At 42.3% G+C, this 16877-nt stretch overlaps 1 protein-coding gene across 2 annotated transcripts in view; it reads left to right on the top strand.

The window, feature by feature from the left end:
- LOC126100834 (ankyrin-1) overlaps window positions 1-16877 on the top strand; it is a 135012-nt gene that overhangs the window by 106724 nt on the left and 11411 nt on the right. For both annotated transcript variants that reach the window (XM_049911488.1, XM_049911487.1), the window contains exon 9: window positions 1201-1419. In XM_049911488.1, the coding sequence (XP_049767445.1) occupies window positions 1201-1419 (219 nt within the window). The remainder of the gene's footprint in view (window positions 1-1200; window positions 1420-16877) is intronic.

Raw genomic sequence — 16877 nt, 5'->3', positions numbered from 1 at the left:
ATATTCCTGGCTTTTATTTCCAGCCCCAACATGTTAATATAACTAATTCACATTTCTGGTATGTTATTTAATAACAATATTATGAAAAGGGTAGATTGCTACCCACCATATAGTGGAGATGTTGAGTCGCAGGCAGGCACAACAGAAAGATTTGCTAAAGAAGCAAGCTTTCTGGCCAAAAGGCCTTCTTCTGAATTGGACAACATACACACAGACATTCATGCAAACACTAATCGCACACACACACGACCTGCCGAAGCTGGCAGCCAGAGAAAGTTGTCAGGTGTGTGTGTGCGTGTGTGTGTGTGTGTGTGTGTGTGTGTGTGTGTGTGTGTTGTCTGATTCAGAAGAAGGCCTTTTGGCTGAAGAAAATGTACTTGTTTAGCAGTCTTTTCGTTGTGCCTGTCTGCGACTCAGTATCTCCACTATGTGGCACACAGGAATCTATCCTTTTCATAATATTGTCATTATTCCATTGTGTTTTTTTTATTGTATGTTATTTAGTACCTCAAGTTCTTTCTTCCTTTTAAAATGAAAAGTATAGTTTTTCGCATTATTCTTAATTTGATCTGATGTTTGGCTACATTCTGATGTTTGGTTACATTCTGATGTTTGCTTACATTCTAGTGTTTGCTTACATTGCTAGTTTTCTCTTAATTAGTTGAGACCATTAAAAATTTTGAGTTTCATACATGTTATCTTCATTGGTTCCATTGTGGGTAGGGCATTAGTATTGGCCTTTTGGCTTTTGTTTAATTAATCCCAGCAACAATGTCAATTTCTCCTTGTGGCTGTTTCATAATTTTTTTTAATGTTCAGTTCATGCACAACACTTTCAAGACTGTATAGAGTCTAATTTTTTGATGCATTCGAAAAATCAAATTATGTATAGATAATGCTGAAAGGAATCAAAAAGTTACATACCAATGATTGTGGAGCAATAGTTGCTTTGTTCACAAACAACAAATTGGTAGGATGTAAAGCAAATTCCTTTATTTTCTAAAGCTCCCTCTCACTCTGTGTGTGTGTGTGTGTGTGTGTGTGTGTGTGTGTGTGTGTGTGTGTGGAAGCGCGCGTGCGTGCGTGAGGAGGCGCGCGCGTGCGTGCGTGAGGAGGCGCGCGCGTGCGTGCGTGAGGAGAGTACTTATTGTTTTTGAAGACAGTGTTATCGGACAGCACTGACTTCTTCTGTTTCCACAGGTTCAGAATGCTCGAGGTCCGTCAGATCTGATGCATGTGTATAATCTGACACTGACGTTGATTCAGTATGGGGCAGACCCAAATGTGGTGGTGCCTGATGCTGGTCAGATCGGACGGACAGGTTGTCACACAGGCTCCGGGTCTGCGGGTGGTGCTGGCCGCCGACCGCAGAGGGTCGGCTGGGTGCTGCAGTGCTACGTCTCAGCCGTCTGCCGAAAGGTAATACACCTTCATTTGTGATTTGACTCATTGCAGTTACTACCTCTGCTTCCAAATATCAGCGTCAAATGTTTGCCATAGAATTAAATGTCACCATAGTGACTTTAAGAAGTTGAGAAACTGGCTGAGCTTTCATTTTACAAGCATAATGCCATTATATAACTACTGTGTTTCCAATGTTTTCTCTTTCGCTGTTGATACGTAATAGACTTTGAAAATGCTGTAAAGGGGTACAGACAGAGTGACACTTTGAGTCAAGTTGTGAGGTTCTCTTGGGTGGTTTACTTGATAAAATCATTGACCACCAAATGCAAAGCCCTGAGTGTTGCAAGGGTGCCCTATAGAGTGGCCCTCTTTGATTTTCTTGCAGGATTTGAAAATCAATACAATCCTAAAGCAGCATGCTTACACACCTTTACAAGAACTTGAAAATTCGCTTCTGAAAATTTACAAGTATTGTTACGTACAAAACATTGTGATAATTTAAACAGAGCTGCCAGTAGCTGAGCACATAGCATATTAGTCTTGTAATAGTAAAGTCACAGGCTTGATTTGTGGTGACCTGAATAAATTCTACATCTGCAATCTGGGTGTACAGGTGTACAGTGCACCACGGAAGTCAGAAGGCCCTACCACAGATAGAGGTTGCCTCTCTTGGGTGCATACGGTGCCTTTACACAGTACACTATACCAGCCAGCCAATGGCTTATAGAGTCGGACCCGGCCAGTCTTGCTGTCAGTCACATGTTGACATTCGACCTATGTTCACAAACTAATAGTGTAGCCATTCCGTGGCATGTATCTTCTTGTGCAAGTTATTCTGGATGCCATGTCTGTTATTATCTGTGTGTTCTTTGGTCAGAACACATTGGTGACGAGTAGGATCGTACTTTCACATGTGTCATTCTACGGTTGCTTTTTGCATCTTTTTGTGATATGGAGTTTCTGCCTCATATGTTGGTGTAACGACAGACAGAACTTCTTTCGGTCAAGCAACAGGCTGTGCTGGATTGCTCTCTCCAGTTTTGTCTCTGGCTATGTTTCTTCCTCCGTTCCCATCGTTTGATGAGGCAGCAGAAGATTGGGAAGCATACAAACTCTGCCTACGGCAACATTTCCATGCCTTTCACATTACAGATGTGGGGGTATGTTGTGCATTGTTTTTATTATGGATTTCTCTGTCATTGTATCAGGTGATCTAGCAGTTGGCCCCATTGCTGGAACCTTCAGAATTTTCATGTGACAGTCTATGCTCATTGTTGTCTTCCTATTATTGTTGCTGGACACACATCCTGGCTGCTATGGTTGCATTGTACCAATACAAGAAGCATCCCCATAAGTCTTATCGTGCCTGTGCAGTGACTCTCCATGGCCTTAGCCGCAATTGCCATTTTGTCACAGCCAGTCAAAGGAGTCATATGTGAACGTCATGGTTCGTGATGTTATCACCTGCTCTGCCCCAGATAAGGAAGTCCAGCAGTGGGTGCTCCAATTAGCAAACCCTTCCATTGAAGAGGTTTTGTCCAGTGCCCAGTCATAAGAAGTCTCTAATGCCTTTGGTCAACATCGTGGCGGTACAGAGTGGCCTGGCTGTGTGCACTGCATTCAGGAGGATGATGGATTTACAGAATGAAATTTTCCCTCTGCAGCAGAGTGGGTGCAGATCTGAAACTTCCTGGCAGAGTAACACTGTCTGCCAGACCAAGACTTGAACTCAGGACCATTGCTCTTCACAAGCAGGTGCTCTACTGACTGAGCTACCCAAGCACGACCCATGACCTGTCCTCACAGCTTTACTTTTGCCAGTACCTTGTCTCCTACCTTCTAGACTTCGCGAGAGCTCTCTCTCGTCTCCTACCTTCCAAACTTCACAGGAGCTCCCCTGTGAATCTTGCAAAATAACGCTCCTTGAAGAAAGGATATTGCAGAGGCATAGCTTAACCACCACCTGGGAGATGTTTCCAGAATGAAATTTTCACTCTGCAGCAGTGTGTGCACTATATGAAACTTTCTGGAAGATGAAAACTGTTTGGTGGACTGTGTGCTGTGGTCCCAAGCTCAAGTCTTTATCTGTCACACAGTTTTAATCAGCCAGGAAGTTTCTTATCAATGCACACTCCGCTTCAGAGTTCTGGAAACACTCTGCCAGCTATGGCAAGCCATGTTTCTGCAGTATCCTTTCTTCAAGGAGTGCTTGCAAGGTTTGCTGGTGAGCGCTTGTGAAGTTAAGAAGGTAGGAGACAAGGTACTGGCAGAAGTAAAGTTAAGAGGACAGGTTGTGAGTCATTCTTGGGTAACTCAGTCAATAGAGTACTTGCCCGTGAAAAGCAATGGTCTCGAATTCGAGTCCCAGTCTGGCATACAGTTTTAATATGCCAGGAATCTTCATGATGATGGATTTCTTTATAAATATCTTTTCTGCTATCAGTCATGATTTTCTTTAATTCATACTTTACATGACATATTTCGGGAAATGATACTCATTTTCAAGTGTGTTCTCTCTTTATACTATGCCATTTTATGTAATGTTTTCGATGTGTAAGGTTCTGCTTAATTTTGTTGACTTTACTGCAGTATATAAAAAACATCACCAAAACAAAGCAGAACCTCACTCATCGAAAACATAATGCAAAAATCTCATAGTACAAAGAGAAAACACACTTGAAAATGGGAAACAATTCCTGAAGCACATCATGTAAAATATGAATAATTGAAAATCATGACTGGTACCAGAAAAGTTATTTATAAATAAACCTATTGTTTTCACAGTCACAGGCTTTCAAAGAAACTACGTAAAATGGACAAAATCAGTACGACAATGTTGTGACTTCTGTGCAGCTCGTAAATAGTGTTCCAGCCATTGCTCCTGTCGCCGTAGTGTGCTTCTTGTTACTTCAGACATGATAGATCAGTGTATCCCCAGTATTGGGCCATCTGTCGTAAGTGTCAGAAAAGGCCACAATGTAAGTGTCAGAAAAGGCCACAATGTGGTAGTCTGATACTCAATTGCACTCAATGCAGCATCAGAGAACATGGATATGGACATTCAGGAAGTGTCATTGTCAAGGCCAATTCCTGATCAGGACTCTAACAAGCTTTTATATTTAGGTTTTGGTTCTCTCACAACCACTGCGCCTACAGGTAGACACCGTCACGGAACATTTGCTGCTTAATGCCCAAACATATTCAGATATCGGCTCTCTGCCACTGTTACTGGTATGCAGGTGTCTATGGGTATGTGGTGAACAGGAAATTCCCTTGCTTGGCCAATTCACGTCTGACATTATGTATAGAGCAGTCACTCAAACTATTACCTTTATTGTTGTCCATGATGCTAGTTGAATAAACCTATCTGGATGACATTGTTGTTACTGGACATACTACTGCTGACCACCTGCAGAATCACTGGGCCCTTTGTAAAAGGCTCTGTTCCATGAGTCTGTGTTGCAGTCTGCAGATGTCCAAATTTCTCCAACTATCTCTTGAGTATTTGGGCCACACCACATCATGGCAGGGCATCCAACCCCTGGTAAGTCTTATCAGGGTCATCATGGACTTGATGTGTCTGTCGTTGCAACTACTTCATGCTTTCCAGGTTAAAACTGCCTATTACCACTAGTACATTCATGATGCCATTGTCTACCCTCTCTACCTCCTTCTCCACAAGGGTGCTTTCTTTGTCTGGTCTCCCATGTGCAAGCAAGACCTCACCATATAGAAGGACTGCCTCAGGTTCGCACCATGCCTAGTTACTTGTGATCCTGACAAACCACTGGTTTTGGTTATGGGCACCTCACAGTACAGTGTGGAAGCAGTCCGTGCCCATTGGAATGCAGACAGCTCAGAGGTGCCACTGGTGTTTCATCCAAAACTCTCACTCCAGCACAGGTCCACTACTGTCATGTCCAGAAGTAGGCTCTGGCCATTGCATAAGCACTCACCAAATTTCACATTTTCTTGTATGGAAACAAATTCCAGCTAATTGCAGACTACAATTGTTTATGCTATCCACCCAGGTCCCCTATAAGGTTGCCCACAGGTTGCAGCGGTGGGCGTTGTTCCTCTCCGAATACAACTGCAACATTCAGTTTTGCTACAGTGGGCACAATGCCAACACGGACACCTTATCCTGGCTGATCATTGGTCCGGACCCTGAGTTTGATCAAGAAGAGCTCATGTGCTTTCATTTGGGTATCTTCTCCCACCAGTCTCATAGGGCCTCATTGTCAGATCCCATCCTCAAGCGGGTTGTCAACTTGCTGGTCTTCTTGTCCTCCAAGCTGCACCTTTGATCTGTCTCGTAACTACGTTGTCTTGGACCAACATTTGTCAGTCTTAGACATGGTCCTCCTCCTCCTCCCCCCTCCACCTCCCCCTCCCCCTCCCCTGACTGGGACATTGAGTATTTTGGCTTTTTGTTGCTGCATGTCCCCAAGGTGCAAGTCAACAGTTTTCTCCCAAGGCTTTGTTCTCCCCATGGACTCCAGCAACCCAACCCCGAAAACACATCCATCTGTATTTTGCAGGTCTGTATCTGAATGTCTTTTGACTGATTGTCATTGACACATTTTCATGTTTTTTGTACTTGGTTGAGTGCTCCTTGGCTGCTACCAAAGTCACTATTCAGGCTCTCTTGAAAATTGTTTCTGTGGAAGGTCTTTCGTTCACTCCCCAAAGATTCCACAACCGTAATCTGGGTATGTAGTTCTACTGATGTCACAGAAGTTGGAAGATGCCAGCACTGGCAGAGGATGCTACTCTTGAATGCACATGCAGCCTCTCTGCAGTGCTCTGTAATGGCTGACCAATAGCTGGCCAGCCTCTCTCTCTCTCTCTCTCTCTCTCTCTCTCTCTCTCTCTCTCTCTCACTCACATGTCGTCATTCAGCCTATGTTTATCGGATTAGTAGTGTAGCCACTCCATGGCAAGTATCTTCTTATCTTCTTGTAAAAGTTATTCTAGACTTAATAAAGGGTTGTATCTGTTATTATCTGTGTGTTCTTGTGGCCAGAATGTGATTGTCCCTAGCAGCAACATTTCTTTAAACTTTTATTTGAATTCTATATTTATTATCAAATGAAAAATTAAGTAACAAATACTTGATCATAATTTTTTAATAAAAATAACATTTTTTATTTGTATCTACCATTTGCTTGAAAGCGTGAATATTCACAATAAATTAAAATTAGGTATAAAAATGCAAAGCAGAAGATTTTATTTCTGGAGATTGAGCAGTATTGTCATTTTACATTTTTATATAAAATGTTTATTTACTTTCATCCAGTTAATAATTAAATATAAAGAATGTTATTTTTATTAGAAAAAATTGTGACTGAAGTCTTTTAATTAATCTTTCCATTTGACAATAAATATTCAACTAAAATCAGTTGCTACTAGCCGGAGTTGAACTAGAATTCTGTGAGTACGAGACTTATATGCTACACACTCAGCTCCCAGCAGTTCTCTTAAAATAGTCTAAATGTTTTATGTTTAACATCGTTCAAAAATCTAAGTCTTCAAATTTATTGTTTCAATTTTTTTGAGTACAACATATTACCTAAGAAAATTGATGCCTGGGCACAGATCCTCAACCCTTGTAAGTATGATGAGAATCAAAGAAGGTTTTTGAGTACAACATATTACCTAAGAAAATTGATGCCTGGGCACAGATCCTCAACCCCTTTAAGTATGATGAGAATCAAAGAAGGAATAACAATGTGTAAGGCCCCCTCCTAAGACCTGATTCAGCATGAAGTTTTGATCTGTCAATAAGCTGCACGGCAGGGTACAGTCCATTGCAGAGTAAAAGCTTCATGCTGGACATTACCACTACGCCATTATTTGCAATGTCCTTTGTTGTAGGACTTCTGGTATAGTAAGCAATTCAGAGCCTGGAACTTGCAGATGAAAACGTCGTTATGGGGCATGAGATATACTTAGATGATTCAGTTGGTAAGATTGATTGGTGAGGACACTCACACGTATGTGAAAGCAGATGGGCTTGACTCTCTGTTCAGTTGAATTTAACTCTCCAGTTTTTTAAAAATTCTGAATTGAATACCAGAATCATTTCTTAAATAAGCTACAAACCACTTCTCCCCAGTTTCACATAACTTTTGGCACCCTTTTCCAGTTGGTAAGATCATTGTCCATGAAAGGCAAAGGTTCATGTTTGAGCCCTGTTTTACACAAAGGGCTAATGTTTCAAAAAGCTTCGTTTTTGCTAACAGTCTAAAATTGTTGTTACAGTGGATTTTATATAGTGTGTTAATTTTCACTGAAGATGTTGAAATTTCTTGAAAACTACACATCAGCTCAGAAATAGTTATAATTTCAATTTGTTTGTGTCAGAGGTGGACATCGAACGATACCACGTTCGACCCACCGCCCCGACCTGTGCATGGGTGACAGGCGGCAATTTTGAAATTTTCAGTGGAAGTCGCCATTTGTAATTGCTAATTATGATTCTACAGCAAAATCTACATATGTTTTGTCTGAAGCATTTTCTTTATTTCATCACAGGTGGCACTGTAATCGGAGAAATAGAAATGGGTGCGCAATCATAATTTATTAAATGCTACTCGTTGTATCTCCAATGGCATGTGGGACCCCACCTTCATGCCACAGGGGTAGAACAGGCTGGTATTTCGTAACTTCTGATTGGAAACCCCATTCATAACATTATATTCCTCCGACATTTCGAGCACAGGCTACTTGACGTGCCACTGTGTCCATGTAGCGAACTATGATGCATCATAACAGGTAGTACACTGTGACCAGAGCTTACATATTGTGCAGACATAGAGCAGGTAGTAACTCTAAACATTACAATACTTGTGCAGTGTTCATTGCCTGCACACCTACCCATCATTTGGAGAACGGACGTGCAAGGGGGTGATGGATATTGCAACCACAGAAGAAACAACTGAAATGATCCTACCGTATTTACTCGAATCTAAGCCGCACTTTTTTTCCGGTTTTTGTAATCCAAAAAACCGCCTGCGGCTTAGAATCAAGTGCAAAGTAATCGGAAGTTCTGAAATATGTTGGTAGATGCCGCCACAACTAACTTCTGCCGTCGAATATATGTATATACACAGGCATGCTTTACAGGCACAAAGATAAATACTGGCGCCAAAACCTCTGCGTCAGTAAATAAATTAAAAAAAAAAAAAAAAAAAAAAAAAAAAGATGGAGACGAGCTTTTTTCTCCAACGCGAATTTCGACCACTGCATTTTCATACATTATCCAACGACGTAAATACAAATTCCGTATTGTTCATCTTCGATTGTAGCAGCTTTTCAATGCACTACGAAAATCCGACTAGCAAGACTGTTTTCGATGTTTGTCAGTATGGCCAATTCTACGTTCTGATTTTTTTTCTACCTGTGAGAAGAGATGGTTGCTAATGGGAACTTTTGTGAATTCTGAATCACTTGCAGTATTCTCTTCACCACAAGAATAATACGAATATAAACATTTTGCCATGTATTCTTTCGTGTTTGCTGCTATCTCATTTAACTCCTGTCTGCCTAATAAACTATGAAACTAGAGTGAGACAACACAAACGCGGAAGTATACAAATAAGTCATGTTCATATTCGTATTATTCTTTTGCCTAATAGTGATACAGTCAGAAAAGAAGTGCGCGCGGCAATTGACTAGATTTTTAAATCTAAGGTGGTGACTAATTTCTGTGCAGAAAATAATGTACTTAAGAGGCGTCTGCAAAGATTTTCAAACGGAGAAAAATTGTCGCTAAACTCTCGTTCAGAACATCTATCATACGCAGTTTATTATTTGGTTCTTGTTGATCATTAACAAAGAAAGCAGCAGTGTAAATAACAACAAATAGCAGTCTCTTGCCATTGTTACGCTACTGAGACAATTACTCCCCTTTTTTTATTGTAAGCGGCGGTAGCACGCACAAAAGCAAACCATGCCGCGAGCGGCGACAGGTCGTGAACATTCATTATCGTAATGCGACAAACAATGCATGACACAATACAGTAATGCATTTTCAGCTTAGATTGACGAAAACACCTATAACAAAGAGAACAGCAATTATCAGATCAAAGAAAAATAAGCAATCAATTCAAACCAGACGAAGCACGTGAAAAACGAAGGGTACCCGTATAAATAAGGACGGAGCGCCTGACGCATAGCAATGGCTACCTGGTAAAGCTTAACTGCTAAGCGTACAGCTCGAACCAAACTACTGTAGCTGTATCGTCATTCATTTGACCTGAATTGTGTCTCATATTACAATGGACCAACTTTGTTTCGATTTGGAGGTGCGGCCTAAAACTTTTCTCTCCCCTTGAATTTCGAGTCTCAAATTTCAGCTGCGGCTTAGATTCGGGAATTTTTTTTCCCTTTATTTCGAGTCTCATTTTTCTGGTGCGGCTTAGATTCGAGTGCGGCTTAGATTCGAGTAAATACGGTAATTTACAGAGAATGTAGGAGAAATGTTGAGCCTGCTGTTGCCTCATATGCTGAGCATTTTCCTGAGAAATCTTGCTCTCTTTCATTATTTTACAAGGTTGTGAATGCCATTGTTTCTCATGACGGTGTACATATTGGTAAAAAGAAACAGAGCAAATATGTTACAGGAGAAGAAAATGAAATAGCTGTACTAGTGGTAATACCCCATAAGTCACAAATAAGTGTGCAGCAATTATACTGTGATTCTGGTATGTCCATAGGTAGTATTACCACAAACTGCATCATCATAAATATCATCTATACCACTTGTTACTGCATCGAGAACTTCATGGCACCGATTTCCATAACTGGGTAGTATTTGTGAATGGGCATGTCAACAAATGCAGATGACCTTCACTGCCAAGGCACTATTTTCTGATGAGTCTACTTTCACAAACCGTGGTAGCATTAACTGGCATAACATGCATTACTGGAGTGTAGACAATCCCTAATCATACAGCACATTGACCATCAATATCCTTGGTCATGTAACGTGTGGTGAGGCATCATGTGGAACAAACTCGTTGGTCTGTACTTTATTGATGGCAAATAGAATGGACACAAATATTGAACATTTCTGAAACAAGAACTACTGATACTGCCGCAGGGTGTTGCCCTGGATATTTGACAATGTTTGTGGTATCAACATGATGGTTGCCCAGTGTATTACACAACTGAAGCATGGGAGGTGTCAGACCCTGGTGCGTGGATTGGCAGAGGTGGCTTTATTAATTGACCCATGAGGTTGCCAGATTTGATGTCACTGGATTTCCTTCTCTGGGGATATTTAGAATATGATGTGTACCAGCAAGGCTGTGAAGACATGATCAACTGCATCAGAAATGCCTGTGTTAATATTCATACAGGTAAGCCTCTTTCCTGTGTACGGGCATTTGAAAAGCTGATCACTAAGTGTATTGAAGTTGGTGATACAACATTTGAACACTAACTCTAATTGGAAAAGTAGAGTAGCGTTCACCTCAAGCCACGGTCGCAGTGGTGCATCGAGCAATCGCTTGTCCAATATGTCGAATAGGTTTTCCAAATAGAAGTTATGGAGTACAGCCTCTTATGGAGTGCAGCCTGTCCTACCCTTGCATCATTGAGGTGGGGTCACTTGTGCCATTGGATATTCAAGGGCCATTGTGTAGCATGTCGTAAGTTCTGATTGTGCACTCATTTTCATTCCTGCGATTACAGTGCCATCTATGGCAAAATGAAGAAAATGCTTCAGACAAAACATGCAGATTTTGCTGTAGAATAGTAATCTGCAATTGAAAATGGGGGTTCCCATTGAAGGTTTCAAAGTTGCACCCTGCCACTCACGTATGAGGTGGGATAGGGGTCGAGTGTGGTATCATGGGATGACCCCTTCAGAGATAAACAAATTGAATTATAACATTTGTTGATATGATGTATAGTCTTTGGAGATTTTTCAGGGTCTTCAGTTAAAGTGAACATCCTGAACATCTCCTATTTTCTGTTATTGAACTGTAGTAAATGCTTCACAAAATTTCATAATCTATGAAATAGTGTAAACTGCTGAAAGGAATATTAAAATCAAGGTTGATTTTCCCTCATTTTTTATGTAAATTTTCGGAGTATTACTGTTGATTGGCACTAAACGTTCCTGGGCCGATACAGCCAGGTTCTGTACCCAGATTCTATTTCCACAGACTAACTTTATTATCTAAGAGAAATAAGTGAATATCTTGTAAATAATTTATTGTTTATTACAGCCTCAAGTCACTCAAATGGCATCATTACTGCTTTTGATTTTTTACCAAATTGTCATTGGATCATATATTTAAATAAAGGAGAAAAGAGAATACTAAAATACTAGGAAACTAAATTATAAATCAAACTAACCTCTATACACAACTATATGTACTTGAATATTTTACATAGTAACTCATGAACTGAACAGAGCAAGAGAGGTACTCACAATGTAAACATATCTGTGCTTCGAGTTTCGTAACTGAAGGCTAAAGTTTGCTATGTAATAATATAAAGTGTCAACAGTACATTGCAGTAATGTTATAAATATATTCAAGTGCCTATAGTTTTATATAGAAGTTTGTGTTGTAACACTGTAAAACCTCAGAAGTAACTCAACCACCTTTTATTCTGTTTCCACATTCAGAGGTCCAAAATAGGACTGAATGAAGTACAGAATAGTACAAGAGCTCATAACTGCAGAACATGTCAATATAGGTGAGCATGCAATAAGCAAAAAAACATACTTGAGGCCAAGGGCCCAGCACCCTGGGCTTATATTGGGCTGTTGTGCACACGGCACATCACTTGCTGTGCCATCTGTCCAGGTCGCAAGGCTATCTCTCTAGGCAGGCCATGGAACCACTTCTATCACACATTGTCCCATTACACGCACTCACACTACAGGGCTACAACACTCCTTCCTCCTTGGGGAAAACTGTTCACTGTGGAGATGCCCATGTCTTCGTCAGTGGCAGGTGTCTTGCTGTCACAGGGAAATATGGTCTCAAATTGCACGGGTGTGGACAAGCATGGCACCCACTTTTCCAAGAGGGGCTGTAAGGGGTCATTGGTGGTGATGGTGCTATGTACATGTCCACATCAAGACAGGCAATCGGTGATAGACGCAGCAGAGAATACGGCAGTGGTGATAGTTGTGATGGTTTCGCCAAAGCAGTCTGTGGAGATGGAGGTGATTCAGTACTGACTACTTTGTCCAGTGGTGGCAGCACTCAGAATGAAGACGGCATCAGAGCTGAAGGAACTTGGACTGCACCATCTACATGTACATGTACATCTACGTGATTACTCTGCTATTCACAATAAAGTGCCTGGCAAAGGGTTCACTGAAAATTTAAGTGCTCATTTTTCCCACGCACCATTCAAGAGTGGAACGGTAGAAAGACAGCTCTACTGTTCCACTCTTGAATGGTGTGTGGGAAAAATGAGCACTTAAATTTTTCTGTGTGAGCCCTGCTTTCTCTTATTTTATCATGGTGATCGTGCCTATGTAGGCGGGTGCCAACAGAACGTTTTCGCATCGGAGGAGAAAACTGGTGATTGAAATTTCACGAGAAGATCCCGTCGCAACAAAATACACCTTTGTTTTAATTATTGCCACTCCAATTCGTGTATCATATCTGTGGCACTATCTCCCCTATTTAGTGATAATAAAAAATGACCTGCCCTCTTTTGAACTTTTTCGATATCATCTGTCAATCCCACCTGATGCGGATCCCACACCACACAGCAATACTCCAGGATAGGGCATAGGGCAGACAAGTATGGTGTAAGCAGTCTCATTAGTAGACCTGTTGCACCTTTGAAGTGTTCTGCCACTGAATCTTACACACTTTCCTTTATTCGGGGTCAATTGCCACTTTTCGCATCATACAGATAGCTTATTTAAATCATTTTGCAATTCATTTTGGTCACCTGATACCTTTCCAAGATGCTAAATGACAGCATTGCCTGCAAGCAATCTAAGGGGGCCACTCATTGTCTCCTATGTTGTTAATATAGATCAGGAACAATAGAGGGCCTATGACACTTCCTTAGGGAGCGCCAGATATTACTCCTGTTTTACTCGATGACTTTCCATCTATTACTGTGAACTGTGACCTTTCTGACAGGAAATCATGAGTCCAGTTGCACAACTGAGGCAATATTCCATAGGCACGCAGTTTGGTTAGAAGGTGCTCGTGAAGCCTTCTGGAAATCTAAAAATATGGAATCAGTTTGACATCCCCTGTTGATAACACTCATTACTTCATGAGTATAAAGAGCTAGTTGTATTTTACAGGTATGATATTTTCTGAGTCTGTGCTATGTGTCAGTAAATCATTTTCTTCGATGTAATTCATAATGTTCGAACATAGTATGTGTTCCAAATTGATGCTCCAAATTGATGTTAGTGATATGGGCCTGTAATTCAGCAGATTACTTCTATTTCCTGTCTTGGGTATTGGTGTGACTTGAGCAATTTTCCAGTCTTTAGGTAAGGATCTTTCTATGAGTGAGTGGTTGTATATAATTGCTAAATATGGAGCTATTTTATCAGCATACTCTGAAAGGAACCTGACTCGTCTACAGTCTGGACCAGAGGCCTTCCTTTTATTAAGTGATTTAAGCTGCCTTGCTCCTCTGTGAATATCTGCTTCTATGTTTTTCATCTTGGTTGTTGTTCTCGATTGGAATTCAGGAATATTTACTTCGTCTTCTTTGGTGAAGGAGTTTAGGAAAATCATGTTTAATAACTCTGCATTAGCTGCACTGTCATCAGTGACTTCACCATTTTTATCACGCAGTGAAGGTATTGAGTGTGTCTTGCCACTGGTGTGCTTTATGTATGAACAGAATCTTTTTGGATTTTCTGCCAGATTCTGAGACAGAGTTTCGCTGTGGAAATTATTAAAAGCATCTTGCATCGAAGCAGGCACTATATTTTGAACTTCTGCAAAACTTTGCCAATCTTGCTTTCTTTTAAATTTGGTATGCTTTTTTCATTGCTTCTCCAACACTGATCTGACCCATTTTGTGTACCATTGGGGATCAGTACCATCACTTATTAATTTATGTGGTATATATCTTTCAATTTGCCGTTGATACTCTTCTTTCTTTGAACTCTTTCCACATCTTTTCTACACTTTCATGATCAGATCAGGAGGAGTGGAGACTGTCTCTTAAAAGGGCATTAAGATGTAGTTTGTGTTTCTTTTTGATGGTTGTAGTTGTTATGGTATTTAGTGTAGCAGCAACTGCCTTTTGGCTGTTAATCCCTGTAGCCATTATGATACTTTCTATTTGTCCAGGATTATTTGTTGCTATGTCAAGTATGCTTTTGCAAGCATTTATGCTTTGAGTGAGATAAATTGTTCAAAATAATTTTCTGAGAAAGCATTCAGTACAATTTCGGATGACGTTTTATGCCTGCTGCCAGCATATCGATCGTAGATTGAAGTCACCACTGACTATAATTGCATGAGTGGGGTACCTATATGAAATGAGACACAAGTTTTCTTTGAACTGTTCAGCAACTAATTCTTCTGAGTCGGGGGTCAGTAAATTGTACTGAATGCTTTGTTCTGAATGCTTTCTCAGAAAATTATTTTGAACAAGTTTGAGGGTTTAACAAAATCACTGCATGCTTGTGTACACTTGCACTTTTAACATCTTGTCTATCACACATACTTCAATACAGAATTTTTTTAGGGCTACCATCATTTGGGAAACTCTCTCCACATCCATGTTCGTGTCTGGTGAAGGAGATTGAGAGCATATACACAGACGCAATATGCCCCCCCCCCTCCCCATCCTCCTTGTTTTCTTTACTATGGTTGTATGTCACCCAGTGCTTTGGACATGCGGCCCTCATGTGTTGAACAAAGCAGTGAGTGCACACAGGAACTGTTGTGATGCTGATTGCTGCTGCTACTTAGCTTGGCACTGTTTCATGTGGCGTGGAGGCTGCAGTTGTATGAATCATAGGCTTAGCTAACATTGCCAGTTTGTTACTGAGACCCACTGGGACTCATATGCTGATTTGATGGTTCATGATGCCATAATATGTTGTGGCGTAGCAATACAGCCACGCCACTTTGAGGTAGCCGAAAGGCACGCGTACACACACGCCGGCTGGCGTGAGTTCTGGAACAGGATACTTAATTAATGCTATAAGAAAAGTATGCAGCTCCTTGAATACTTAACTTTAATGCATCCTTGTGGTACATCGCTATTGACGATACAAATGAGACTATCTCCAGATACGGTTAATTACAATCACTGTAAGGCTAATGGCGCCTTGCTAGGTCATAGCTATGGACTTAGCTGAAGGCTATTCAAACTGTCTCTCGGCAAATGAGAGGAAGGCTTCGTCAGTGTAGTCGCTAGCAATGTCGTCGTACAACTGGGGCGAGTGCTAGTCCGTCTTTCTAGACCTGCCATGTGGTGGCGCTAGGTCTGCAAGTACTGACAGTGGCGACACGCGGGTCCAACATGTACTAATGGACCGCGGCCGATTTAAGCTACCACCTAGCAAGTGTGGTGTCTGGCGGTGACACCACATTCCTCCCCCGCAAATCGGCGAACGGTCGTGTTATAAGGCTTCCGCCCGCCGTGGGGAGGGCCCCATGTTGACGTATGCGATGAGGTGGGGAGCCTAACTACAGGCGAGGCTGTGCCACCCGCACCCGGCCATTCGGTCCGAGGGGAGCTAGGAAACGCCTGGAAACCTAGTCCAGGGTGCACGTCAACATGCGGCGTATGCGCCCGTAAAGAGACAGGAGTGTCCGAAGGGTCGACCTCCATTGCGTCGGGGTATCCGACGCGCGATGACGCCATGTGGTCCGGAGCGGGCAAGAGGTCCAGGGCGGACGACAGCTGGTCACGGGAAGCGATCGGCAGCGCGTGACCCAGGGAGGCGGTTGGCGGCTGCAGCGAAGTGTCCACTGCGGGCGGCGCCGGCGGCGGCTGCGGCGGCGGCGCGACGCCATGGGGCAGAATGGAAGGCATCGTCGGTAACACCTGGGGATGAGGCGAGCCAGTAGATGGGTCCCCAGGGCGCTGACCGGACGGCTCCGTCGCTGAAAGCAGAGGGGGAGCGGCAGAACCCAGGCGGCGACAGAGGCGAAGCTGATTGAGATGCCGACGCACCTCACCAGAGGCCCCCAAAACCAAATACATCGCACGGCCGAGGCAGCGAAGAATGCGCCCTGCGAGCCAACGCCGTGAACCGCGATAGTTGCGATATAATACAGCGTCGCCAGGAGCAAAAGCAGGAGTCTGCCGCTGCACAGGAACCTGATGCGGCGGATGCAGCAAAGACATCAAGGTTCGATGAGGACGACCGTGAAGCAACTCAGCCGGCGAGCGACCATCGCGGGGCTGAGAGCGATACGAAGACAAAAAGAGCAACAACGCGTCCTCCCGAGAATGCGACTTTTTCAACTTCAACATCTGGGACTTGAAAGTCCGGACCA

This window comes from Schistocerca cancellata, chromosome 9 (assembly GCF_023864275.1).
Source record: "Schistocerca cancellata isolate TAMUIC-IGC-003103 chromosome 9, iqSchCanc2.1, whole genome shotgun sequence".
Classification (NCBI taxonomy): domain Eukaryota; kingdom Metazoa; phylum Arthropoda; class Insecta; order Orthoptera; family Acrididae; genus Schistocerca; species Schistocerca cancellata.
Note: the sequence above shows the minus strand (reverse complement) of the source record. Positions and strands in the feature narration are given on the sequence as shown.